Raw genomic sequence first — 24,130 nt, forward strand, 5'->3', positions numbered from 1 at the left:
GTGCTTAGGTGCTTAGGTGCTTCGGTGCTTCGGTGCTTCGGTGCTTCGGTGCTTCGGTGCTTAGGTTAGTTGCGTAGTCGCATAGTTTGTTGCATCGTTGGATGAGCTTGTTGCTTCACTACTTGTCATTTATACTTTTTTGGGTCTGTTGGTGACAATGTCTTGTCCGCGTGTTGTTTGTTGTTGCAAAAATGTAAACTTGGGTTCCTTAATTTCCTGTCATGGATTACATTGGATGACATTGGATGACATTGGATTGCATTTCACTTTGCTCCTATCCGAGCCCTGTGCACTCTTTCTTTTTTCTTTCTTTCTTTCTTTCTTTCTTTCTTCTTTTTTTCTTACTCCTCTTTTCTTTCTCGTTTCTTTCTCCTCTTTCTCTCCTTCTCTTCCTCTCTCCTTCACATCCTCATTTACGCTCACGCTCCCCTTCCTTCTTTTACTCTTTTATAACTCGCCTTCGCACTTTATATTTTATTTTTTCTTTCCTTTCTTCTCATGTCAATGCATCTCTTCTTTTCTTAAAGCCTTCATCAACCTCATCTCCATCTGACTCGACCATACACATCCTTTTTTGTATTACCTCCTTACTCCTTATTTCTTTCTCTTCACGTCTTTCTCTCTTTCTTTTTTGCTGCATCTGTCTTTTTTTTTCCTTTCCTTTCCTTTCCTTCATCACTTTTTTTTTTTTTTTTTTTTTTTTTGTTTCATTGTTCATCCTTTTACTTTTTTTTTCTTCTTTTCTTTCTTTTCTTTCTCCAGCTGTTATATTAATTACGTTCATCTCATTACTTCAGATACTTTTATGATACATGGCCAGCCTAAAGGTACACAACCACTTTCATTGACTCTATTACATATGAACTTCCATCCTTTTCTGAAGCCTCTTGGAACGCAGAAAAGTGCAGGATTTCATCTGGAATCCCATGTCCTTCTTATTCGTCCACTATACTTTTCTACATTGGACAATTCGTTAACATCCACTTTTTTTTTTTTTTTTTTTTTTTACTTCTTTACTTTTTTCAACATCTCTTGTGTTTTTCCTATCACATATAACTTCTTAGCATGAACTCGACCAGTGGAATGAGGGTGTGATTGCATTCGACAAAGGTCTGTACGAGGACGCCCTTGAGATCTTTGAGGTATGTATTCTCTCCACCCTTCATTAACAAACCTGTCTCGGACGGACTACATTCCCACCCTACAGCAAAATGCAAAAACCAGAAATGAAAACAAAAAGCTCAGACCGCATCATCCTCATGGGCCGAGTCTAATGCTCGTGCACAAACGAAGAGTCAAATATTCATTCATTCTTTACCACAATCAATGAGCAAGCGGAGGCAAAAAACATCTAGAAATGCTTATCCTATAAAAAAGAGCAATAGATATTCACTCCTTGAATAATTTGTACAATACCTTTCTTTCTTTTTTTTTTTTTTTTTTTTTTTTTGAAAAATAGCCGATAGCAGATTCCGCCAAGATTCACTTTAATATAGGCGTGGTCTTAGCCACCATTGGTGACTTTGAAGGAGCTGTAAGTGCATTTTTTTCTAAAAAAAAAAAAAAAAAAAAAAAAAAAGGAACGCAAACTGAGACACTTTATGTGAATACAGCACATGGCAAGTAAGCAAGAAATACCTTTGGTACTAAAAAAATATACGTTTATACATGCCAAATATCGATGTCCTCTGTCATTAATTAGAGTGAAGCCTATGAACAAGCTACCAAACTAGACCAGTACCTTGCCATTGCGTACTTCCAGAACGGAGTTGCCAATGTCGCGCTCGAAAACTATGGCAAAGCTTTGACATGCTTTCATGACGCCTACCTGGTAAGTTGCTTCGAAAGTTGGGGCTGTGAGTAAAAAGGATTTTTTAATCATAAAGACAATCAAATCTTGTTTTAGAAATACATTGTGCTCTTACATCTCATCAAATTGAATTCATATCTCTCTCCGTGTATTCTCCGTCGTTCCTTCAAAAATCAACTTCTCACTTTTTAAGCTAAAATCATTAATGAGTTTCAAACTTTACTTATTCTTCATAGTATCTCCGAGGAAACATGGTCATTGACTACACACAGCTGGGGCTGGACTTCAAGCTGTATTCATGCCAAGTTCTCTTCAACCGTGCCCTTTGCTATATTGAGCTCAATGAGATGGATCTGGCTATGAATGACATGTGGCGTGCATCCCGCGAAAAACAAACAAAGGATCATGACTTCCTAGATCAGGCACTCAGGGATAAAGGACAGGATGCCACTGTCTTCACTCTTCCTCATGGTGTTCTTTATAGACCTGATGAAGCCAAAGTCAAAAATTCAAAGAAGAAGGATTATCTTGGTAGTTCCAAGGTGATTGCCGCAGTAGATGCCTCAGATAGTTTTGCAGGATTCAAGGGTAGATCAGCTTGGCAGGTTCAGATGAGTGGGCCCACTAATGTTGCCGCAGTTGAAGAACGACCCATGACACCGCCCACTGGTGAGTAATCCTTTTTTTTTTTTTTCTTTTTTTTTTTTTTTTTTTTTTTTCTTTTTTTAATAATGTGATTTGGGCGATGTTTGCAGCATCAGGGCTCACAGTTATTCCCAAGTTTTGGAGTAATGCATTGGCAATCATTTTGTCCCTTTTCGACTGCTTCTTATTTGCTCTTTGTGTCCATGGCTCTCAAGATTCATTACACTATATACTTCATTTCCCCTCTTCTGCAACGGCTGCATTACATTCTTGATAAAATACTTTTTTTTTTTTTTTTTTTATTTTTTTGCTCATTTATTCGCATGGAAAACAATATCCCTCACTCTCAAAATGAGTAGACAAAGTTTTATCTTCTGTTTCTGTGTGTGTCACCGACGTTTCATTTTAATTGACCTTTTTCTGCTTCGATTTCATTTCGACTTATTAAATATCTCTCTCCTCTGCTCATCTGTGATCGAAATTCAAAAGGACTTCAACGTCGCGCCACAAGCAGGAGAGATGCAGATACTGATCGACCAACCCTAGAGCATTCTGCCTCGTTCAATGGCATGGATTCCTACCATCGAGGTAGACAAGGACCGGGACCATCAGGTCTTGGTCCCGGTGGCGCAGGCTCAGCTGGTTCTGACGCCGCGTCGAGACCCACATTGCTCACCCGACGTAATACTGAGGTGCAGAGACCCACACCATTGAATACAGACGGAGGCAGCAACTACTTTAATATGAGGGGAGGGGGGTCAGGCTCTGGCACGCCTGGTGGTAATCTTACAGGATCTGCAGGATCTGCAGGCTCTGGAGTACCTGGAAGGAATCGATTCCAAGATGAACTGGATGAGATTGAGCAACACGTTCATGCACTTAGTCTGGAGTCTGGACGAACCATTAATACATACAGGAATGCAGGTGGATCTGATGTACCAACAAGATCCAATTCTGGAAACAGTATGCGTTCAAATATGTTGCGCAAGCCATCGCAATCGTCTAAACCCTCCTCGCCAGATGCGGGAATGAGCAATGGTGGAGCTAGCCCACCACAGCAGTACCAGGCAATGTCGAATGGACGATCCAGTCCAGGAAATGTACCTGCAGTAGCGGATCTGAGGAGAATGAACAGTTCTGCACGAGGATTAAGTCGTGATAATAGTGTTCGAAGCACAGGTTCGGGGGGTGGTTTCCGGTCTCTACCAGTAGGTGTACATGCTAGTCCGTTGGGATATGCTACTAGTGTAAGTGGGCGTTCAGATGAGGGTTCATACGCTGAAGAACCTGTCTATAAGGTTTGTAAAATGAAAAACTTGAAACGTACAGGAGGAAAGATTGCTCTTTAAATTTTTTTTTTTTTTAAAAAAAAAAAAAAAATCATTTGATTATTTCATTTGCTCACTCTTTATATATACATTTATATTTTTTGTAGCTCCGCGTCAAGTGCCATTATATTGATACAAGGGCGGTCCTTGTAAGGGCAGATACAACGCTCCAAGAGCTGTCCCAACGTGTTCAGGAAAAGTTCCAAATGAATCGACCATTGAAGCTCAAGTACAAGGATGAAGACCAACATATGCTCTCCATGGTGGATGATGAAGATTGGCTTATGGCGAAAGAGGCGCATATCATCAATGCAGGCAATCTGGATCGGATGGAGCTTTGGTGTTTTGATGAAGAGTAATCAAATACTATAAAGGGAGGAGAAAAAAGAAAACTCCTTTAATCAATATACTTGAGAGGAAAAAAAAAAAAAAAAAAAAAAAAAAAAAAAATTTAAAGATACGACATTTGGACGCGTTTTTTTTTTTTTTTTTTAGACTTGAATGATAATGATCTTTTTTTTTTTTTTTTTTTTTTTCTGTAACATTAAAAACAAGAACATGAAATTTTTTTTATTGGCATTAGCATCGTTTGTCTTAGAAAAAAAAAAAAAACCAAAAAGGCTGAACTAAAGGAGATATAGTAAGCAAAAGGTATATTTGAAAATAATAAAATAATAAAATAAAATAAAATAAAAAAGTCATGTTGTGGGAGAGGAGACTGTAGCCTGAAACGGTCTTCAGTGCCCCGAGAGATTGGTTCTGAAGTAATATTTATGATATTGCTATGGAATAATATACATGTTATAGTATAGAGCGATTGATGCTCAATGGTCTTTATTATTATTTTATGTATTTATATTTTTTATTTTTTTATTTTTATTTTTATTTTTATTTTTATTTTTATTTATTCTTTAGATATCCATATCCATGCCATATACACCTCCATTACGTCCTTCTCTGTTGTCACGACTTGCAGCAGCTATTGCAGCCAAAGCAGCAACTCCACCGAGCGCTGCTGGGGTATATCCCCCTCCTCTGCCAAAACTTCCCAAAGAACCCATTTGTCCAGAAGAAGAAGAAGAAGAGGAGATTGCGTCATAACAACTCCAGGTAGCAGGATCGTTATGGTCATGATGGACTGCCGTGTACTTTTCCGCTACTGTTCTAAACTTCTCCTCTTCTTGAAGTCGTTGCATCTCGCGAAGTTCCTTTTCCTGTGTCTGCTGTAGCCACTGTTGTTCCTGAAGCTGAGCCTCCTGTAGTTCCTTTTGTTCCTGCAACAGACGATATTCCAAAGGTTCCTTTTCTGCCAAAGCATTCGCAAGGATACTATTCGATAACAAGGCCCCAGCTATTGGTCCGGTCGTTCCCCCTCCATCATCACCGGGCATTGTCGTGATATGAGGTGTAGGTGGACCTGAAAGTGATCCCTGTAATGGTTGCTGCTGTTGCGGAACAAAACAAGTCCAGTTACCATCACTACTGATCGACATATTTGCATTTGCTAATGTTGTCATTGTTATTGGTGTTGCTGCTGCTGCTGCTGCTGCTGCTGCTGCTGCTGCTGCTGTTGTTGTTGTTGTTGTTGTTGTTGTTGTTGTTGTTGTTGTTGTTGTTGTTGTTGTTGAAGATAAAGAAGAAAATGATTCAAAGGGATTCATCCTTGAAGGCGTCGATGGCGCAGAGTTTCCGGTGGTGCTAATAGGATGATTATTTCTAATGGCCCCTCCATATGAGGTGGATAGGTAATAAGCTTCATGCGGACTGGTAGCGGATGAAGGAATTGCGGCTGCAGTGTAGTAAGGATCGAAATAGCCTTCGATTTGATGGTCTACTGCTAAAAGATTTGGGATGGTTGGTCCGGACGTATCCGAGACTGTTTCAAAATAGCCATCCAAAGCTTGTAAGCCTGCCTCATTATCAGAACCCAGATTACGTTTCTAAAAAGGGAAGGAAGTGCACAAGTCCAAGAAAAGGTTCATGTTATTTAAGTAAGTAATACGATTGATTTGTTTCAAGAAAAGAAAAGAAAAGAAAAGAAAAAAAAAAAATCCTTCTTTCTTTGGCTCTCCATCGCACCTCAAAGCCCCAATGAAATAAATTCAAGTGGGGCTCATGACGAAGGAGAACAAAATTAGTGAGAGCTTAATAATCTTCAAATAATTCTCTCCAGGAAGAAGAAGAAGAAGAAAAAAAAAACAACTTGAAAATACGTGGGGTGTGCTGTTGACGCGTTTATTTTTTTTTTTTTATTTTATTTTTTTTATTTTAGAATGATGGTGTGTAAGTGCCAGGCTCAAAAACTCACCTTTGTAATTAAAGGATCCTCGGCCTCATTATCAAATCCTCGTTTTCGAGTGGACATTTCACAAAGACTGACATATTGTACAGGATTCTGCTGTTGTTGCTCCATTTGAAAATGCTGGTTAGATTGTGCTTGAAGATCTGTGTTTTGTTGTTGTTGCTGTTGTTGCTGCTGTGGTTGCTGCTGTTGTTGCTGTTGTTGCTGCTGTTGTTGCTGCTGTTGTTGCTGCTGTTGTTGCTGCTGCTGCTGCTGTTGTTGCTGCTGCTGCTGTTGCTGTTGCTGTGTTTGAACCCACTGCTCCAGTTGCTGCTGAAATTGTTGAACATACATTTGGTGATATTGATACTGTTGCTGTTGGTTAGCAGAGGGAGCTTGGTGATTCTGCATCTAAGGGAGGTAGCTGCGCTTACAAGCCAAAGATAAACAGTTCGTCTTTTTTTTTTTTTTTTTTTTTTTTCCGATAAAATAATGATTAGAATATATGCATTGAAGTAGGGCAGGATGGAAATTGAAGATAAAAGTAGAAAGAGATTGAGAGATAGAGATAGAGATAGATAGAGATAGAGTAAGAAAAGGAGAGAGAGAAAGGGAGAAAAGGAGTAAAGACAAAGCCAAAAAAAAAAAAAAAAAAAAGACTGTAACAAACAAACATCTGTCGCGCGCCAACGATAATTTTTCCAGGGACCGAACATTTAAGGTTAATGTGAAAAAGGTTTGGAGCCATGCAAGTAGCCACCTCTCTAATTGACCGAGGACAATTCAGTTCTTTCTTTCTCATCTCTGGCTCAGAGAAATAATATAATACACGCTTTATTTTCTTTTTCGCTCTTATTTTTCTCGATCTTTCGTTTTCCCCTTTTTATCATGCTCTCATATGCTTTCCCTTTCCCTTTCTTTCTCTCTTTCTCTCTCTCTCTCTCTCTCTCTTTTTTTTTACCATTTATATTCAATCTTCTGCACCCTTTTTTTTCCCACCCTAGCAAGATTCAAATATTGAAGGAAGAAAAAAAAAAAACAATGCAAGGCGATTGATTGCATATAATGAGTACTTTTTTTGTTTTCCTTTCCTTGACTAGTCTTTGGAAGGGGAAGGGAGGGGAGGGGGGGGGGGGGACCCACAAGGTAAAAAAAAAAAAAAAGGGAGAACTAGTAACATGTTCAATCGTGCTATTGAACCAAGTAGTCGCTCCATCAAATCAATAACCCGCTCAAGATACAAAGGATACAAACAAACAAAAAAGTGCGACAACTCAAAACGATTCCACACTTTCAATAAAAAGAGCGAAAGTAAAAAAGGCGAGAGCAAAGAGCATAAGGGATATGTTACGTTGTAGATTTTTTTTTTTTTTTTTTTTTTTTTTTTTGTATTTGGATAACGTTCAAAGAAAGAAAAAAAAAAAAAAAAAAAAAAAATAGTCTAGGAGAACACGGACGAACAACATCACACGTTGCCATCATTTAAGAAAAACTTTATTATTATTATTCATGACAAATGGCAGCCGACATGAATGAAACATTTTCTTCATTTTTTTTTTTTTTTTTTTTTTTTCCCTCTCCGGTTGCTTTTTCATAGCCCTCCCCCCTCCCCCATAAATTACTTTTTTCTGAAAACGTTCACAAGCAAACCTCCTTCTTCTGTATCCGTGGACGGTATTAAAAAAGAAGAAGGAAAAAAAAAAAAAAAAAAAAAAGGAACCACCCCTGAGCCCTGAGTGTACCGTTGATTGTTGATAACAAGCCGAGAAAGGGAGAAGATAAAAAAGGAAGAAATGGAATATATAAAATAAAGTAAAATAGAATAGAATAGAATAGAATAGAATAGAATAGAATGAAATAAAACTCACATGCGGGATAGGAGGGAAGAATATTGGGAAATATTTTTGCCTTGAAAGGAATTGCCTGAATGTTCAATTGTTTGAATGCTTCAATGTTGGCGATGAATGTTTGGATGTCTCTTGCGATGACGGGTATTGAAATATTTTTTTTAAGGAAGCAAAAAGGGTCATTGATATCGAAGGGCATTTCCTTTTTTTATTTGGACAGTGCTCTCTTTTGTTCCCTCACGTTTTTTTTTTTTTTTTTTTTTTTTTTTCCTCAGGTTGGGTTTCAGTGGCTTTGCTAAAAGCGAATCTTCCGTCGATCTAAAACGTTCCAAATTTCTCTTGGCGGTAATAAACATTCCGGGAATAGTCGTTTTTTTCCATCCTTACTTCTTCAATTCTTTTACCATATATTCGTCCAAGCTTAACGTGTATAGATAAAAATAATTGGTTTTTTTTTTTTTTTTTTTTTTTTTTTTTTTTAAATGCAAGGTTTAGATCGAAAGTAACTTTAACTTTTTTTTTTTTCTTTTTTTTTTCTTTTTTTTTCTTTTTTTTTTTTTTTTAATAGAGAATACTAATGCGCGACTTCTACTTCTTGAAATTGAATATGACTTTCATAATATGCCAAAAGTTTCTGTGGACATTTCTTATGCGCTTCCGAAGCCGGAACTTCAGACCATTTGCCTGTTTTCCAGACAATGTGCACGACCAATTGGCTCTCTTGTGAATCCATACCACCTTCTTTTTCTTTTTTGATTTGCTCCACTCCATAAATCATCTTGATATGATCCTCCCATGATATCCATGATGAAGGAGGCGTCCAAAGATCTTCTTCCCGTAGTTCAAAAACCCTTGTCAGTGATGACCCTTCCCCTACTGCACTTCCTGTCCTTGATGGTGATGATGCTGATGGTGCTAGTGATGATGATGGTGCTGCTGACGGTGTTGATGTTGACAAGGCTGGTGTTGATGTCGTTGTTGCTGATGATGGCACTGCTGGTGCTGGTGCTGGTGCTGGTGCAGATAATGAAGAAGAAGAAGAAGAAGAAGTCGATGAAGAAGTTACATTGTCTGGGCGTCTTCCTCGCTTCGGAGGCTGTTGATGCTCCAAACTCTTTCCCGTCTTTTGTTTTTTCCATGCCGGCATAGTATCCTTAGTATCCTTCGGTTCTTCTCGTCTATGGCTTCCACTCTTTGTAAGCGAGGACTTGGCTGAGGACTTGAGTGGATTATTATTATCACTGCTGGTAATATGACTGCTGCCACCACTGCCGTCTGTAGTACCTTGACTGTGGCTGACTGCAGCTGACCCTGATCTTGATCCTGACCCTGACCCTGACCCTGAACCTGTTCGAATTGTGTTTTTAGTTATTGTTGGTGTTGTTGTAGTAGTATAAGAAGAAGTAATTGTCGACCCTGATGATGACGAACCTCCTCCTCCTCCTCCTCCTCCTCCTCCTCCTCCTCCTCCTCCTCCTCCTCCTCCTCCTCCTCCTCCTCCTCCTCCTCCTCCATGGGTATCGCCCAGTATAGGCATTAAATCTGGGAACAATTGATTTGCATATTCTGTCGCCTTCAATTCTCCTTCTGGATCATGTCCTTCTGGATCACTTCTTCTCCCTCCACGTGCAAAATGTCGTTCCCAATATTCTCGGACTAATCCATGACAAAAAACTGAGGATTCAACTTCATAACTGTCCTCACTATCTGGATACCCTTTCCATTTAATCAGGTATTTGAGTCCTTCTTTTGGGAACACTCGATGTCCTACTACTTTCTCCACCTCAAATACGTCTTCATCTTCCTCCTCTTCTTCATCTTCATCTTCGTCTTCGTCTTCGTCTTCGTATACATCCTCATTACTGTCCCTACTCTTGAGTCCTTTGCCTTTAATCTTCCCATCCATGTCCATGTCCTTGCCCTTGCCCTTGCCCTTGCTCTTCTCCTTCCCCTTTCCCTTATCCTTCTCCTTGTCCTTATCCTTGTCCTTAGCTTTGCTGCTATTGTCGTCCATAGAGGATTTGTGCTTAGATTGACTTGTATCATCTTTACCGCCACTCTGTTTCAACGAGCCATGTTCTCTGTTAACATTCTTTTCTTCCTTGACTCTGACGCCATCCATGATGACTGATAGTGTCGAATTATGAGAAAAAAATATATATATATATATATATATATTGAAAGAATGGAATCTAAAAATGCTCAATGCCCTTCTCGAAGATTAAATTAGAAAAATCTAGAATGTGATTTAAAAAAATCAGAATTTAGAATTCTGCGCATTAATTGTGCAGGCCGCGTCAAAAAATACAACGGCGGTTTAATAAAACAAAAAATGCAGACTAACCTAGTAAATGAGGTGTGCTAATTTTTTATCGGGTCAAAAATGATTAGGAAGGGAGGGAAAAGAAAACGCTGGAAAAAAAAAAAAAAAAAAAAAATTCGTGACTTTGATATTTATTTTATTTTATTTTTTTTACTTGGGAAAGGCTTTTAAAGTGCCGTGCCACGTTCGAAATCATCACGAATCTCTTTGGTGTATTTATCATAAAACCGGGAGATCTTCTGGTTGAAGCGTTGATTCGCATCATTGATATAGTTGACATCTTCATCCTCCTTATGAGCCCTACGTTTCGAGAACCTCGTTCGTGCATCAATCTGTTTGGCCACATCGGCCGCCATTCGATCCACTGCCAACGTATCAGGTTTAGCATCCGAAAGAAAAGCAACAGAGTTGGCATCTCGATAAAATCCAGAGTCGCTTGCCACAACTAACTCTCCATCTTCATTCGTGTGCAGTGCTGCTTCCTTCTTTGCATTATATGCAGCAAGATTGGGTTTCAACTCTCCAACCTGTTTGAGATACTTTTTGTGGTTGACTTGGTCCCAGTCTACAATTAAGATAAATAATAATAAAAAAAATCAATGTTAAAAAGATAACCTTTTTTTTTTAAAAATAAAATAAAATAAAATAAAAAAATAAAATAAAAAAAAAGAGAAAGGAGACGTCTGCACTGTCCAAGGTAGAGGAGTTTTTGACAAGTACCTGTAAACTTATTATCCATCCTTTGCCTCTTTGCTTCTTGCTTCTCATTCCACTTCTCAACACTTTCTGCAGAGTAGTTCCAGAATTGAGATCGCTCATAATCTTCCCCTGCTTCCTCTGCATCACGTTTAGCCATAAGCTTCTCTGCTTCCTCTCGTGCCCTTTCCTTCTTTGCTTCTTCACGCTTATTGATCTTTGATTTCTGATGCTCCGTCATCAGATCTGCACGATTTGCTTGCTTGGATGCATTCTAATGGCGAGTAAAACATAGAGACACGCGTAAAAAAAATAAAAAATAAAAAAAGTATGTAAGTGCGTGAATGTGTTGAGCGAGTAATAATAATAAAAAAAAAAAAAAAAAAAAAAAAAGTCAAGAGAGTCACATTACCAGCTTTTGCCGTAATCCTTTCAACTTTGCCATTCTCTCAGCCATCGTCAAAGAGGAACTCTCTTTTGCCGTTGATGCTGGTTTTTCCTCAAGTTCGGAAGAAACATCCATATCTGCTGACTCTTGTGCTTCTTCTTCTTGTTGTTGTTGTTGTTGTTGCTGCACTGAAGACTCTTGGTTCTGCTCAATTGATGCTTCTTCTGTATCCGCTGCCTTCATTTCAACATCTTGATCTGCTTCCTCCTTTAACGCCTTCTTGGATTGCGCTGACTTTTTTGATGTTTTTACTTCTTTTTCATTCTTTGCTTTTCCTTTTCCTTTCCCTTTTCCCTTTTTCTCCTCCTCCACTTTATCTTGCACCAATTCGTTAGTTGTCTCTATAGTTCCTGTTGTTTCTGGTGCTTCTGATGCTTCTGGTACTTCTGGCGCTTTTAGTGTTTCTAGTGCTTCTGTTGCTGTTGCTGTTTTAGTTGTGATAGTTGTAGTGGTGGTAACAGTGGTAACCTTGGTGGCCTTTCTAGTCTTCTTTGATTTCACTTCAGTGACAGCCTCCTCGTTCACTTCTTTTGAATCCTTTGACACTTCAGTACCAGCTGCATCGGCAATGTCGGCTACTTGTGTCTCAGATGAGACAGGCCCCGCCGGTTCTGTGTCTGATTTCACGACCGCTACTTCTGCTTCCGCTGCCGCTGCTGCTGCTGCTGCTGCTGCCTTGGACTTTTTAGTAGGGGCTTTTCTCTTGGGTGGCATGGAATTAATCTTGATGAGTTGATTGAGTATAAAAAAGAGCTAAAATGGTACATTCATTTACATTATAAAAAAAAAAAAAAAAAAAAAAAAAGCACCACAGCCACCCAATTTTTAACTGGCACAAGCACATGTTCACTCTCCCTCATGGCACCTCTTCCAATCATACGTCTAATTCTTCCTGCAACTCATTTTATTTCAGTCTTTGTTTCTTTGTGGAACAATCTGCTATTCATGATCTTGTCGTCAAAAAATCAGAATTGCATGAGGATATCGAAACAAGGATTCTTGTTTGCCTCAATCTGCACGTTCCTCATCACAGGAGCTAAAAGACCCATATTTTCAGAAAGAAATTAAATATAAAGCCTTTGAAAAAACAAACTGATGAATATAAGAAAAAGTCGCAAGGCAACAGAGTCTTATGGCAGCGGCCTTTAGGATAATGAAGCCATTTCCTTCAAAGCAGGTGTTATTGCTCCGTGGACGATGCTTCTTTCTTTCTTTTTTTTTTAATCGCTTAACGCAACTATCTGAACTTACATCTATTTGTACCCTGAAAGATCGCGTTGCAATTGATTTGAAACTTTGATAGTTCATGAGACGCGAGAGATGCTTCATAGAGGTCAATACGTCATGGATGCCACAAAAGAGTTTGGTAAAGAACGAAAGCAGCAGCATGAGACATGAAAATTTTACTCAGATTCTGCATGAGAATGGACGTTTCTCACGAGACGACTTTATGATGTGTACGGTATTTGGTGCTCTATAGCTCCATCCGAGATGAGAATTGGGCCCCCTTAGCTATCAAATAGATGGAAGAGCTTGAGCAGTATGAGCGATTTCCCCTTCTACAACAGAGTAGATCACACAAACAAAGTCTATCTTGGATTTTCTACGAAAATACAGGTGCGGCAGCTTTGCTTTGATAATATTACATCCTGAGAGCTTGGAGTGCGCCCAACGGAGGCACTCCATAGGATCAGACCAATTAGTGACGGCTATGCCAAGGCCTATGAACCAGAGGGTCGAGTTTGTCGTTCTTTTTGGTTAGATCTTTTCAATTACAAGAATTTCGTTAAACAAACCATTTATATTTGAAAAAATCTAACCGTTTGCCAAGCAACAATGATGATCTTGACTCTGATATTTATCTATTTTTGGACACAGGACGTTCTGCGCCATGTAGGCTAATGCAGCGTATAAAATGACTTAGCACTTACTCACGTGGTATAGTCGTCAGTCGTGAAAATAAATATTTAATTCTCAGAGTAGTGTAATTCTAGCTGCATTTCTTACATCTAAAGAGTACAGGAACGTCGTCCCTGCTAAATGGCTTATAGAACTTCGACCAAAGATAACAGAACTCCTTCCTTCACTTTGGGAAGAGTACACTTAAGGGCGATGCTGCTATCGGCTTCAGTATTTTCATCTCTGAGCCATATAACGCGTCTTCATATCGCACAGTAGTAGTCGCAAGCATATTGTATTGATCCGCTATAGAATACAGAAGCTGCAACTGTGGTACGGCAGCAGCGGCGCCAATGCCAAAAGCATGGAGGGAAGATCAGTGATGAGGAGCTTAGTAGGATATGTTGAGCGAGGTTCAAGAATGATCTTTTTTCCAGATGAATTCGACAAGTGTAATCGTGGGGGAGCCTTGAAGATGTGGAGGTAAACAATGATATCGTCTTGAGGAAGGAAGTCACCCACAAGCGAAACAACTTCTGGGATCATCTAGGGAAGCAGCCTGAGACCGTTCATCCTGCAAAAGAGCGGACTCATGGAGAAAAGTGTGGAATGGGAGGTGAATAAGGGAAGGGGAGTAAAAATAGAAAAATGAAGAGAAAGAAGAGTATATCGACGAGTAAAAGGTTTCTTTTCTCTTCATCCTCACAGCTCAAAACTATACATTTTATTCTTTTTTAAGCTCTCCTTTTCTTCAAGGAAGAAGAGAAAGACGGATGAGATGCTTGGCTTGCGAGAAAAAAGAAGAGAAGAGCTTAAAAACGAGTGAAATGCTTAGTTTGTGAGAAGTTAAAGAATCAAGGAGGAAGAACAAAAAAAAAAAAAAAGAAGAAACGAAGGATCTTTTCCCGATATTTACCATTATAATTTCCTTTTCTCCTAGTAAAAATCTATGCACTTAAGCAGCCATGATTACTACCTTAGGCAACAGTGCATGTGTCCATTCATTTTAAGTGGATAGGGGAAGCAGAAACAGAAGTTTCTATTAAATGGTGGGTGCTTTAGCATCTTCGCAACTTGATGTTAAGCTAGCCGATGAATGCAGCTCCATAATTTAGCTTTATTTGAGCACGTACCACACTTGACAACTCAAAATAAAGACAGATCGAAAGAGAAGACGCGTAAAGAATATTCGCGTGCAGGTTAACCTCGATGGATGCAATGCACTTCTGCTCACCTATCCCTTTGGTGCTTATGGTCTTTTTGTGGCTTTATATATACGATTTTGAGGTATAAAGGACTCCTTTATTATGTCTTTCGTCATAACAATCATAACAATGCTGTTAGTAGTCCCTCGAGAGACTCCTTTATCGGAATCATGCTCTGAAAATTAGACTGCGTTGTGATAATGTTGGAAGTGGGTATCTTTCATAATGCCAAGTAATGCCTTTTTTTTTCCCTCTCTTCACTTTGACATCTTTTATTTTTATTGGTCAAGTAAAGTGATGAGGTCCTCCATTCAAGCCACCTGAATAGTGTCCAATTTAACTTCAAAAAACTGTCGCATTGCTTCTGGTGTATAGTGTGGCTATATTGGAGAAATGGAAGTATCCGTGTCGTAGTTCAAGGAGTTGAGAGGTAACTGTTCGATGCTAATTAAACATATCTTCAAGCACCTAACTTTCCTGAAAAGTTGAAACTTATCACTATGACTTGATGACGGCCGGATCCTTACGCTTCGTTGTTGTTTAAAGGAGTACTCCACTGCTGGAGGGCTTCTCAGGATTGACTAGAAATCGTTATTTAAAATCATACTTTAGGGCCTGGCGTGTTTTAAACACCTAAAAAAAAATTTAAAAAAAAAAAAAAAAATGTTGCCATCTTTGTCTGCATACTTTCTTACAGCTTCACTCGAGTGGTTCACTAGCTACGAACTGAAATAATGCTCTGTCCCAGACCATGCAACGTACCATCAACATCATATAAATCGGGCTTTATCCTCATATTCTTCTATGACCCAGCTATTCGGGACGCGTGCCTATGGTTGTTCTATCCAGAAACGAATTGCCTATTGTCGCGCGTGAATTTCAACCCTCTAAAAGCACACATCGATGAAAGCCGCCACGTGACGTAGTTTCAATACAACTTTTTTTTTTTTTATGCTCTAATCGTCCACGAAAAAAAATAAAACAAAAAGCTTAAATGATTTAAGCGGCGTAAACATAGGTACTTGATAGTCTTTTTTCGGGTGTCCGGCTTGTAAATGATTTGTCTGTCGAAAAAGGCAACCGGCTTCCCTAAAAGTCTATTATTATTACCCTGTTATGCAGTTCGGATGTGTTGAGTTCGAGTTGGCCAATGCACCAGGAGTTCAAGAGAAAAAAAAAAAAATCAATATTAAGCGCAGCGATTGTTATTGTTACAAAATGGCTCAGAAGCTTATTTTATGTTATTTTATATATACATATACTTATTTACTTTTTACACGAAGATGAAGATGACGGACAACATGCATGGCCTCTAAAAGATCGTGCAGCAAACAAACCTGCTTGTCAAACGTCAAAAAAAAAAAAGATAAAGTACATGTAATGTGTATGTGCGTAGTGCGTGTGTGAGCAAGATCGGAGAACGTGCATAGACTCCTCAGGAAAAAAAAAAAAAAAAAAAAAAAAAATTCCGCAGTTCTTGTCCACCCAATAAAGCATTTCCGGAATTGCCTGTAAAGTCAAAATGTCCGATCAACTATCCCTTATTCCTTCTTGATCTTTTGCTATTCTCTTATTCCATTATTCAGTCTCAGGAAACAAAAAAAAATAAAATAAAAAATGAACGAGTCATCGGGTCTCTTCACAAGTTTTCTGCTATTGGGTTTAGTGAATGCGAAACAATTCTCGGGACCACAAAAAAAAAAAAAAAAATGCAGCCAGCGTAAAATGCGTTCTTGGCCAATGCTATAGCTATAGTTTTACATTTCCATATTCCTCATGTTCCCATTTGGAGTGCACAGGTCAGGCTTTTTGCAAGTTGATGCATGTTTTGAGACGTGCATCCCTTGACAATAATGTCAAACAAATTCTCGTCATGGTGCAGCTGAGTGTTAATTGATATGACACATTATATACTGTAAATCTTTTTTTTTTTTTTTTTTTTGCTCAACGATAATTATGAGGAGCATGGAGATTGAAATAAAGGGAGCTGAAGAATTGTTGACCCGTCAGAACACAAGAGTTTAATAGACTTTCCTTTTTTAGTCGATCCCCCACAAACAGGAATACAAGCTCTAACCGGTCTGTTGGGTTTAACAAAAATCTCTTTATTCAGTGTTCATTACGTTAAATCAAAGAGAGCGGCAGCACTCGGACCTTCGGCAACGACTTAAAAAATAAGCTCTATTTCGGGATATTGGCCTATTAGGGTGAAAGCATTGCCGTAGATGTACCTCTTTTTCTTTGTGGAGAGGGCTGTGTGTTTGCACGTTACTCTTTTTAAACGTATGAAGTCGATCTAAGAATGTGCACTTGTACAGAAGTGAAAAGTAGAAAAAAAAAAAAAAAAAAAAATCCACGGATATTTTTTGATCGGTGTGGCTGGTTATCGAAGCATGTAATCGGAACGAAATAACGTTCCGTATGGTTGCGTAATAAGACAAAAGTCGCGCATTTTTACCTTTTTTGTGAATAGCTCTTGGTCATTGTCGTTCACGCTGATGGTGACCTCAACCTGTTTTCTCTCTTTAGCAGCACTTGTTCCAGTGATTGATGCAGGGGGGGGGGTAGGAAAGAGCAAACCAAATGTGTCGCAAAAAAAGGAGGGAGGGAGGGCTCAGAAAAGACGACGCACAGGTCAATCACAATTTGATTGTTGCCAAGTCCAAAGTCGACAGAAAATTCAAAATTGGACTTTGGCGCTTCCTGTTGTTCTTTTTTTTCGTCAACAAAAATAGATGTGCAATAGCCACTCAAATGAAAAACAAGTTCTGGCTATTATTGTTATTTTGGGTACAGGGAATGTAGCCAAGAAAAGGATAGTAGAGAGAAAAGGAAGGAAATGTCCTCGGGCGAGTAAGGTATTAAGTACAGAGACTAGAAACTGGTCAATTGCTTGGCAATCTTGCAGCAAAAAGTGTAGAACGAAGAATGTTACGCCACACTTTCAAGTAGATGATTAGATTAATGAAGAGAACAGAACAGTACCGGAGGGTATTGGGCTGTGATTTAGCTGTGATTTAGCTGTGATTTACTTCATTTATTCATCCAAATCTCTTAGTAAATACGAGCCATGGTGCAAGAACAACCATCAAACAACAGGAAAAAAAAAGAACCAAGGCTCCTTCAACTATGATATTGTCAACCAACAGGATCTGGAGCGTCGGCTTTGGGACAGAATGAATATTACGATCTGATATTGTTTGTTTACTAAAGCTAAACTTTTCTTTACTTCATGCGTCCATGACTTGGACCATGTTGCCTGGACTCTTGTTTTTGAGCGAATACAAGCATAAATGCGTGCCTCCTTGGCGCTCGAACACGCAGTGTATACTTTTTTTCCTTTTTGTGTTGTTGTTGATAAAATAAAGACGCCAGTTAGCAATTAATTTTTGTTGATGATCGTCCATGTAATAATCATTTGAGCACAAAGGGGTGGGGTGTCACGGAGGCATCAGAAAAAGGAAAAAAAAGCAAAGGACACATAGCGCGACAATGTTAAAAAAAAAAAAGCCAGGTGAGCCAATGCTCAACAAACATACTTCTTAAACTTTGTTTAAACCTGTTACATTCTCCAAAATCGCTTAAGGAAGGATTTGTTGGCCGAAAAAGGGAAATTGCCAAGAAGGTAATGCGAAACTGTCCGATACATATTCTTAATTACTGTATCGATGATAAAAGTAAAAAATAGCAATTATGAGAGCCATTTGATGCTCGATGCGATGTTACTGTTACGTGGATTCCGCTCAGTTTATGCAAATATATTTATCGGAATTAACTTTTTTTTTTTTTTTTTTTTTTTTTTTACGGAAGCAAAGCACGTAAGTGAGCATAAGGATCAAGTGGAGGAATGGAGCAATTGTACGCGTGTGCAACTATGCCTGAAATGTTTCTTTTCTATTGAAAGTTCGATCGTAATAATGCAAGATGACAACGAACCCTATTGTCCGCCGCTCTTTTTTTCCTTTCGGAATTTACATCCGCAATTTCTAATGCCTTTTTCAGTTGTATTTGGATGACAATATCGACCAGTCATTATAGGCTTGAAGCGTTATTTTGCTCTTACGCCTATTAACCTTTTGTCTCATCCTTGTATGTCTTTTTTCTCTAAACATCACTCGCATGAACATTTAACCCGTATTCCTTATTTTCAGTGATGCCCCTTCGTTTTTTTAGAGCTTCAATACGTCCATCGCTCCCTTAGGGTCGAACAGGTCAACATTCAATGAATGACCAAAAATAGACTATTGTCCACTACTAACTGATCGCCGCAGCAACATGCCTCATCTCTCCTACTCTCTATCTATTCTTTTTTTTTGGTTTTGAGGAACAGCCACCGCATATCCCACAATCTTAATTAACATAAACACCAGACCACAAAAAGCAACACAGCAAAATCGAGAGTAAAAATAAATGAAAATGATACAAAAAGACTGATGGCCCAAGAAGAGAGAAGAGAGAGATGGCCAAAATGGCTGGTCAAGAGAAAAGAATGATGGCGATGCGACATGACATTGAATCCTGCTAGACCTATTATTTTTTCCTATTTTGGAGTCAATATGATATGGATTATATCAAGTCAGTCAGAATAAATCATTTTCTTTTAGTTTTCTTTTAAGGGAAAATGAGGGGGAAGGGAATGGAAAGAAACGGACGGCTCAGCTCTCCGTTAACGCCGTGGATTTAAAAAAAGTAAAAATATATTTTTCTGTAATGAACTGTATTTGATGTAATGGATAAAATAAAATGAAATAAAATAAAATCAAATAAAATAGATATTGAATTCAATCCTCCTTCCAGGTCTTCTGCCATTCATATTATCACATTCCCCCTTTTCTTTACTTTTCTCTGATCAAATATGGTAAACAGTGCCTAAGGTCTTATTTAAAGTATCTATTTTAATTCAATAAGTATCCCTCTTTAATTTAATTAAACATTTCAGTTGCGCAATGCTTGTTAGTATTCAATCAAATCAATTAGTCAATTAATAGGAGACCATAGTCTCTCAGTCATCCATTGTCAATGCCCAGACACTCCCCTGGCAGTGTTTGCTCATTTTTATACACATCAGATGCACAGATTGTGTTATGATTCCTTTGTCTTGGCCTGACTCGAAATGACAGCGAAAACTATTTAAGCCGCGCATGGTTCCCTCTCTTTACTGTTTTTTTTTTTTTTATTTTTTTTTATCTTCATCATATTCTTTGCTTAAACTGTTTTCTGCACGTTTGCTCTTCATTGTTTCTCTTATTACCATTACTCCATTGTTTATCTAGCAACAATCAGCTTCCTCTCTCTTTATTTCTCACTCTTCCCCCTCTCCTCTCTACATTCATTTAATCGCTACTTATTTTTGAAACGTTTATCTGACCCACAACCTATACAAAGGTTGTCTGCTACGACTACACAGCCTCAATCTCTCTTTATTTCGCTCATTTCTATTTGTTGCGTGTAAACGTTTCCATCTTTCAATTGCCTGTATATTGCCTCTTAGCTCTCCTCTCTCCACGTTACGGTTGATCACACCTTCTTGGCCCAACTCTCCCTTCTTCGTTTTATGCCTTCTCGTCTTCACCACTTGTGTTGCACATACTCTATTCTTTGACCTTCGATCCATTTTTCCTCCTCTTTTTTTTTTTTTTTTTTTTTTTTTCTACTTTCTCATCACCTTCTTTTTACTCCAACGGAAATATTTTAAAATAAAGCCATGTAAGTATAATACTCTGTTTCATTTTCATTAATTTGCTCCTTGCGGTGGATCCAGCAACGCGTATCTTTTACCGTTTTTGGAATCTCAATGTTACTGAATGCCAGAGTGAATCCTATAAAGCTTGCAATCCTTATCGGCCGGACTTTGTCATAAAGTCCTGTAGCTTGATAGAAATAATGTCTATCTATTCATCTATTCCCATGTCCAATCTATTTCATCCTGTTTCTTCATTAAATGAGGAGTCCCTTATTGCTCTATTCCGTCACATTAGCTTTTTTTTTGTTGCTACTGATCGAGATCAGTGAACTAGGAATTCAAACAAAGCTTCGCATTCTTTGCTTGCTACTCTTTGTTTAAGGGGAAAAAAAAAAAAGAGGTTTGCACAACAATGTTAGGTTGTATTCTATTTTTTTTTTTTTTTTTTTTTTTTTTTTTGCATATGGCCTAGAGATCACTGGCTTTTGCAGCGCTCAAGTTCATGGAGATAGTTCAGCCCGTGTCAAACGTGTGCAGATTATCCTGTATAGTTCTGCAAAGCCTTGAATCAACGAAAGCCAATGTAGCATTATTTTTTTTTTTTTTTTTTTAAAAAAAAAAAAAAGAAAGAAAAAAAAAAAAAAGAAAAGGTCCGAAGTACTTTCTAGCCAGCCACACATGGCGACATCCTCCGAATGTAGCACATGGAGCTGGCTACCAGTCAGGAAAAAAAAAAAAATGCGGCGGATGTCAATGGCTCCAAAACTCAAATATATACCAACAATAGTAGCGGCGGCTCTACTCCGCTTCTCCACTGGTTTTCAAGTATGAAGGGTTTTATCTCTTTTTTTCTTTTCTTTTTTTATTCTTTTTATACCCTGTCACAAACATTCATATATTCAAACAAACCGGCTCCTCCTTTCGTCAGTCTCCTTCCTGCTCCCGCAGTATTTTGTTTAATTTCATGTGTGACGGAGTGAGTAACGGTTGTGAACCATGCGAGACAGTATTTAAGCATCATTTCCTAACATACAATTTTTTGTAAACTCTTCATCACTTAATCTCCTCCTGCATAGGCACTCTGCAACGTACAATTCACCTCTCTCGAGTGCGCCGTCGTCAGCATCCGCTTCATCGTCTTGCTCGTCGTCGCCTTTCTCTTCACCCGAGACAGGGACTGAGATGGATTTTTTTGATATACCAATGTCAATGTTATTACCATCCTCAGCTTCAACCCCTTCATCTTCTATCGCCGCGAGCTATCCACATAACTTGCTTGGAGTTGATAGCTCTCAAGACGAACTTTTGTTGATGCATCAACACCAGCAGCTACAACTGCTCCAAGAACATCAGTATCAGCAGCAACAGCAACTTCAATATGAAATATCGCAGATCAACCTTAGCACGCCTCCAACATCTCCACTCTGCTACACCTCTGATTTACAAACCACGCAGGACGTGGGGAACGAGCACTTAATCTCGCATCAGCACAGTTCTCATTTGCAACCATCCAGTGCTCCAATCTCATTTGCTGCGGAAAGTCCATTTGTTCCTTCACTCAGCACTATGGGTGAGCATGGATCGGACGATATTGCCCTCTTTCCTCTAAACCCCACAACATCCTCCATGCCAACTAGCATTCATTCATCGATAGCATGCAGCCCTTCTACTTCTTCTGCTCCCTCTCCCTCGACACCATATGACTTCGCATTGGCTGATCTAAACACAAGCGCAAGAGCGAACGCCAGCTGCAGGAGCTCTCCAATTATTCCGTTGGAAATAATCAAGCGTGAGCTACTCTCTCCAATGGCTCCAACCATCTCCTCTGCTCCAGCCTCTGGCAGCATAGCAGAGACATCCCACCTATGCAAATGTGCAGACAAGTATCGCCTCTCCAGCCAACAATATCCTACATCCTCCATATCTTCAGCATCTACGCCCATTTTCAGCACTTCTCCTAGTGCACATGATTTCCTCTCTGTCCCATCTAATGCCTATTCAGTGATTGGTGACAATGAGGGTTCCACTGGATCTTCGCCCACGTCTGACTGGGCGGGTAGTCAGGAGTATGACACGCGGTTTCCCTCCAGCCCATTCATGTCTGGCCTCTTTCAAGATGTCTCAAGTTCGTCTCATTCTCATGGAGAGCGCATTCGACCTAAATCGATGATTGCTGCATCGTCCTCTTTATCATTAACTTGTTCTGCTACGCAACCCTATACATCGTCGCCATTCCACAGAGATGCTATTTCCGTGCCTGCATCCCCTTCAGAATCCATTTCGATGTCATTGCCCATGTCTATGCGCCCACGCCATGACCGTCGACGATCAACGTCAGCTGCATATCTCTACGGGCATAGCTCCTACTATGTCTATGGTGCTGGTCACCATCACCATAGTATTCCCCAATACCCACAGCAGCAACAGCAACAGCAACAGCAACAGCAACAGCAACAGCAACAGCAACAGCAACAGCAACAACAGCAGCAGGATCAACAGCAAACGCCACAAAAGCAACAAATTCAAAATCATCCGCAACAACAATACTTTTCTCACTTGCTCGACCCTTCCATGGTTCCTGAGATCACAGATAACCATGTGTGTCCTGTCTGTCAACGTCGATTCACACGTCCATTCAATTTGCGATCACATATCATGACCCATACGACTGCGCGGCCTTTCCCCTGTGACGAATGCCATTGGAAGTTTACACGACAGCATGATTTACTTCGCCATAAACGGGCTAAACATCCTGGTTCTGTGCCTCCTCTGCCTCCAAAGGCTCCTAAAGCCAAGATAGAGACTAATCAGTCCATACCAACATCTACATCCACATCTACATCCACATCTACATCCACATCTACATCCACATCTACATCCACATCTACATCCACGTAGATATAATATGTTATCAAGCGCTAATACTTTTATGTTTATATTCTAAAACTAACTATCAAATAAAAATATGTTTAAAAATAAAAAAATATCCGCAGTATTTAATGATTTGATGAAAGTAACTGCATTTTTTTACAGAAACTAATGGCATGAGCCCACAATAAATGATTTATACTGACATAAGCTTGAAGTTTCTTGGCAAAAAGGGGTATTTGAAAGAGAGAAAGAAAGAAAGAAAGAAAGAGGGTGCATTTATCGTTCATAACGAAGATGAAGATAAGGTCAATATAAAAAATCTAGTTCAGGTAATCATACTCTATCCATCGTATGTAGTGATAGCCATAATGACTCTTTTTTTTTTTTTTTTTTTTTTTTTTTTTTGACAAACCCTCAAGCTCAGGCTTTGTAAGAATAGTAGAGGTAGAAAAAGGACGATGGGTTGGGCAAAGTTAAAAGAAAAAAGAAAAAAAGTTTATTCCTACAGAAAGTAAGGCGATCATCTTACGCCCAGGGATAAAAAGTTATGGTTTCTTTAGGAATCGATGGATTTTATATTTTCCCGAGATTATCCTCAGAACAAGAACGTGGACAAAAAAAAAAAAAAAAAAAAATGGTTCCTCCTTGCAGCGATGGATTCGTTAACCAGGTTCAAATGGACAGAGAAAAAGGGATGGGGGGAAGGAGCATCTGGTCTACATATTAGACAGTCAATGTTCCATAGGAGACAGATGGTCCAGCCGAAGTATGATCTTCAGCCTGATAAAATTCCAATGATCGTTCATATCTGCAAACTCAGCGTGCTTTTTTTTTTTTAGCCAAGTTGCTATGCTTGGGGCTGTTCTCAAATAGTTCAATCTAAACTTTGTGTGCCTTGGTTCACTTTAATTTTTTTTATACGAGGAATGGATGGGGCCACCTTTTAAAGTTTCCCATTCGTAAAGCAGTCCAGTTATGCGCATGCTAAAAAAAAAATGTCTTGATCCATTTCTTTTCTTTTTTTTTTTTCTTTTTGTTATTTGTCCTTCACCCCTTTCTATCTTCTTCCAATTATCTTCCCAGCCTTGATTATA

The 24,130-nt window shown here is 39.0% G+C and overlaps 7 protein-coding genes across 7 annotated transcripts; 4 read left to right on the forward strand and 3 right to left on the reverse strand.

Moving 5' to 3' along the window:
* Window positions 1-711: 711 nt before the first annotated feature.
* On the forward strand, window positions 712-4,200 carry BCR41DRAFT_350877 (hypothetical protein). The gene is made up of 7 exons (XM_022023689.1): window positions 712-827; window positions 1,065-1,142; window positions 1,460-1,534; window positions 1,703-1,831; window positions 2,047-2,479; window positions 2,945-3,753; window positions 3,891-4,200. The coding sequence occupies exons 1-7, from the start codon at window positions 813-815 to the stop codon at window positions 4,140-4,142; spliced, it is 1,791 nt and encodes a 596-aa protein (XP_021882909.1). The 5' UTR covers window positions 712-812; the 3' UTR covers window positions 4,143-4,200.
* Window positions 4,201-4,694: 494 nt separating this feature from the next.
* BCR41DRAFT_394909 (hypothetical protein) lies at window positions 4,695-6,475 on the reverse strand (the record flags this gene model as incomplete). The annotated part of the gene is made up of 2 exons (XM_022028683.1): window positions 4,695-5,723; window positions 6,092-6,475. The coding sequence occupies 2 exons, from the start codon at window positions 6,473-6,475 to the stop codon at window positions 4,695-4,697; spliced, it is 1,413 nt and encodes a 470-aa protein (XP_021882910.1).
* Window positions 6,476-8,484: 2,009 nt separating this feature from the next.
* On the reverse strand, window positions 8,485-9,364 carry BCR41DRAFT_350880 (hypothetical protein; the record flags this gene model as incomplete). The annotated part of the gene is made up of 1 exon (XM_022023690.1): window positions 8,485-9,364. Exon 1 carries the CDS (start codon window positions 9,056-9,058, stop codon window positions 8,486-8,488), a length of 573 nt encoding a protein of 190 aa, XP_021882911.1. The 5' UTR covers window positions 9,059-9,364.
* Window positions 9,365-9,411: 47 nt separating this feature from the next.
* BCR41DRAFT_350881 (hypothetical protein) lies at window positions 9,412-10,310 on the forward strand. Its single transcript, XM_022023691.1, has 2 exons — window positions 9,412-10,147; window positions 10,256-10,310. Exon 1 carries the CDS (start codon window positions 9,674-9,676, stop codon window positions 10,040-10,042), a length of 369 nt encoding a protein of 122 aa, XP_021882912.1. The 5' UTR covers window positions 9,412-9,673; the 3' UTR covers window positions 10,043-10,147; window positions 10,256-10,310.
* A 46-nt stretch (window positions 10,311-10,356) lies between these two features.
* Window positions 10,357-12,138, reverse strand: BCR41DRAFT_421027 (SYF2 splicing factor-domain-containing protein). The gene is made up of 3 exons (XM_022029977.1): window positions 11,343-12,138; window positions 10,955-11,204; window positions 10,357-10,799 (listed from the first exon to the last, which is right to left on the reverse strand). Exons 1-3 carry the CDS (start codon window positions 12,090-12,092, stop codon window positions 10,402-10,404), a joined length of 1,398 nt encoding a protein of 465 aa, XP_021882913.1. The 5' UTR covers window positions 12,093-12,138; the 3' UTR covers window positions 10,357-10,401.
* Window positions 12,139-16,836: 4,698 nt separating this feature from the next.
* BCR41DRAFT_350888 (hypothetical protein) lies at window positions 16,837-17,466 on the forward strand. The gene has a single exon (XM_022023692.1). The coding sequence runs from the start codon at window positions 16,981-16,983 to the stop codon at window positions 17,215-17,217; it is 237 nt and encodes a 78-aa protein (XP_021882914.1). The 5' UTR covers window positions 16,837-16,980; the 3' UTR covers window positions 17,218-17,466.
* A 5,300-nt stretch (window positions 17,467-22,766) lies between these two features.
* BCR41DRAFT_285173 (hypothetical protein) lies at window positions 22,767-22,916 on the forward strand (the record flags this gene model as incomplete). Its single annotated transcript, XM_022020270.1, has 1 exon — window positions 22,767-22,916. A coding segment is annotated over one exon (150 nt), but the record flags the coding sequence as incomplete, so codon positions are not given.
* Between the last annotated feature and the right edge of the window lie 1,214 nt (window positions 22,917-24,130).

The sequence above is a fragment of the Lobosporangium transversale genome (assembly GCF_002105155.1).
Source record: "Lobosporangium transversale strain NRRL 3116 chromosome Unknown BCR41scaffold_12, whole genome shotgun sequence".
Taxonomy (NCBI): Eukaryota; Fungi; Mortierellomycota; class Mortierellomycetes; order Mortierellales; family Mortierellaceae; genus Lobosporangium; species Lobosporangium transversale.

Bases quoted from the DNA above. Each gene is read 5' to 3' on its own strand.
- BCR41DRAFT_350877 (XM_022023689.1), top strand. The intron at 2,480-2,944 runs GTGAGTAATCCT...GAAATTCAAAAG, and splicing joins ACCCATGACACCGCCCACTG to GACTTCAACGTCGCGCCACA. The intron at 3,754-3,890 runs GTTTGTAAAATG...TATTTTTTGTAG, and splicing joins CTGAAGAACCTGTCTATAAG to CTCCGCGTCAAGTGCCATTA.
- BCR41DRAFT_350881 (XM_022023691.1), top strand. From the start codon at position 9,674: ATGTCCTACTACTTTCTCCACCTCAAATACGTCTTCATCTTCCTCCTC.
- BCR41DRAFT_421027 (XM_022029977.1), bottom strand. From the start codon at position 12,092: ATGCCACCCAAGAGAAAAGCCCCTACTAAAAAGTCCAAGGCAGCAGCA. The intron at 11,205-11,342 runs GTAATGTGACTC...ACTCGCCATTAG, and splicing joins AAGGATTACGGCAAAAGCTG to AATGCATCCAAGCAAGCAAA. The intron at 10,800-10,954 runs GTACTTGTCAAA...TCTTAATTGTAG, and splicing joins GATGGATAATAAGTTTACAG to ACTGGGACCAAGTCAACCAC.
- BCR41DRAFT_350888 (XM_022023692.1), top strand. From the start codon at position 16,981: ATGGTGACCTCAACCTGTTTTCTCTCTTTAGCAGCACTTGTTCCAGTG.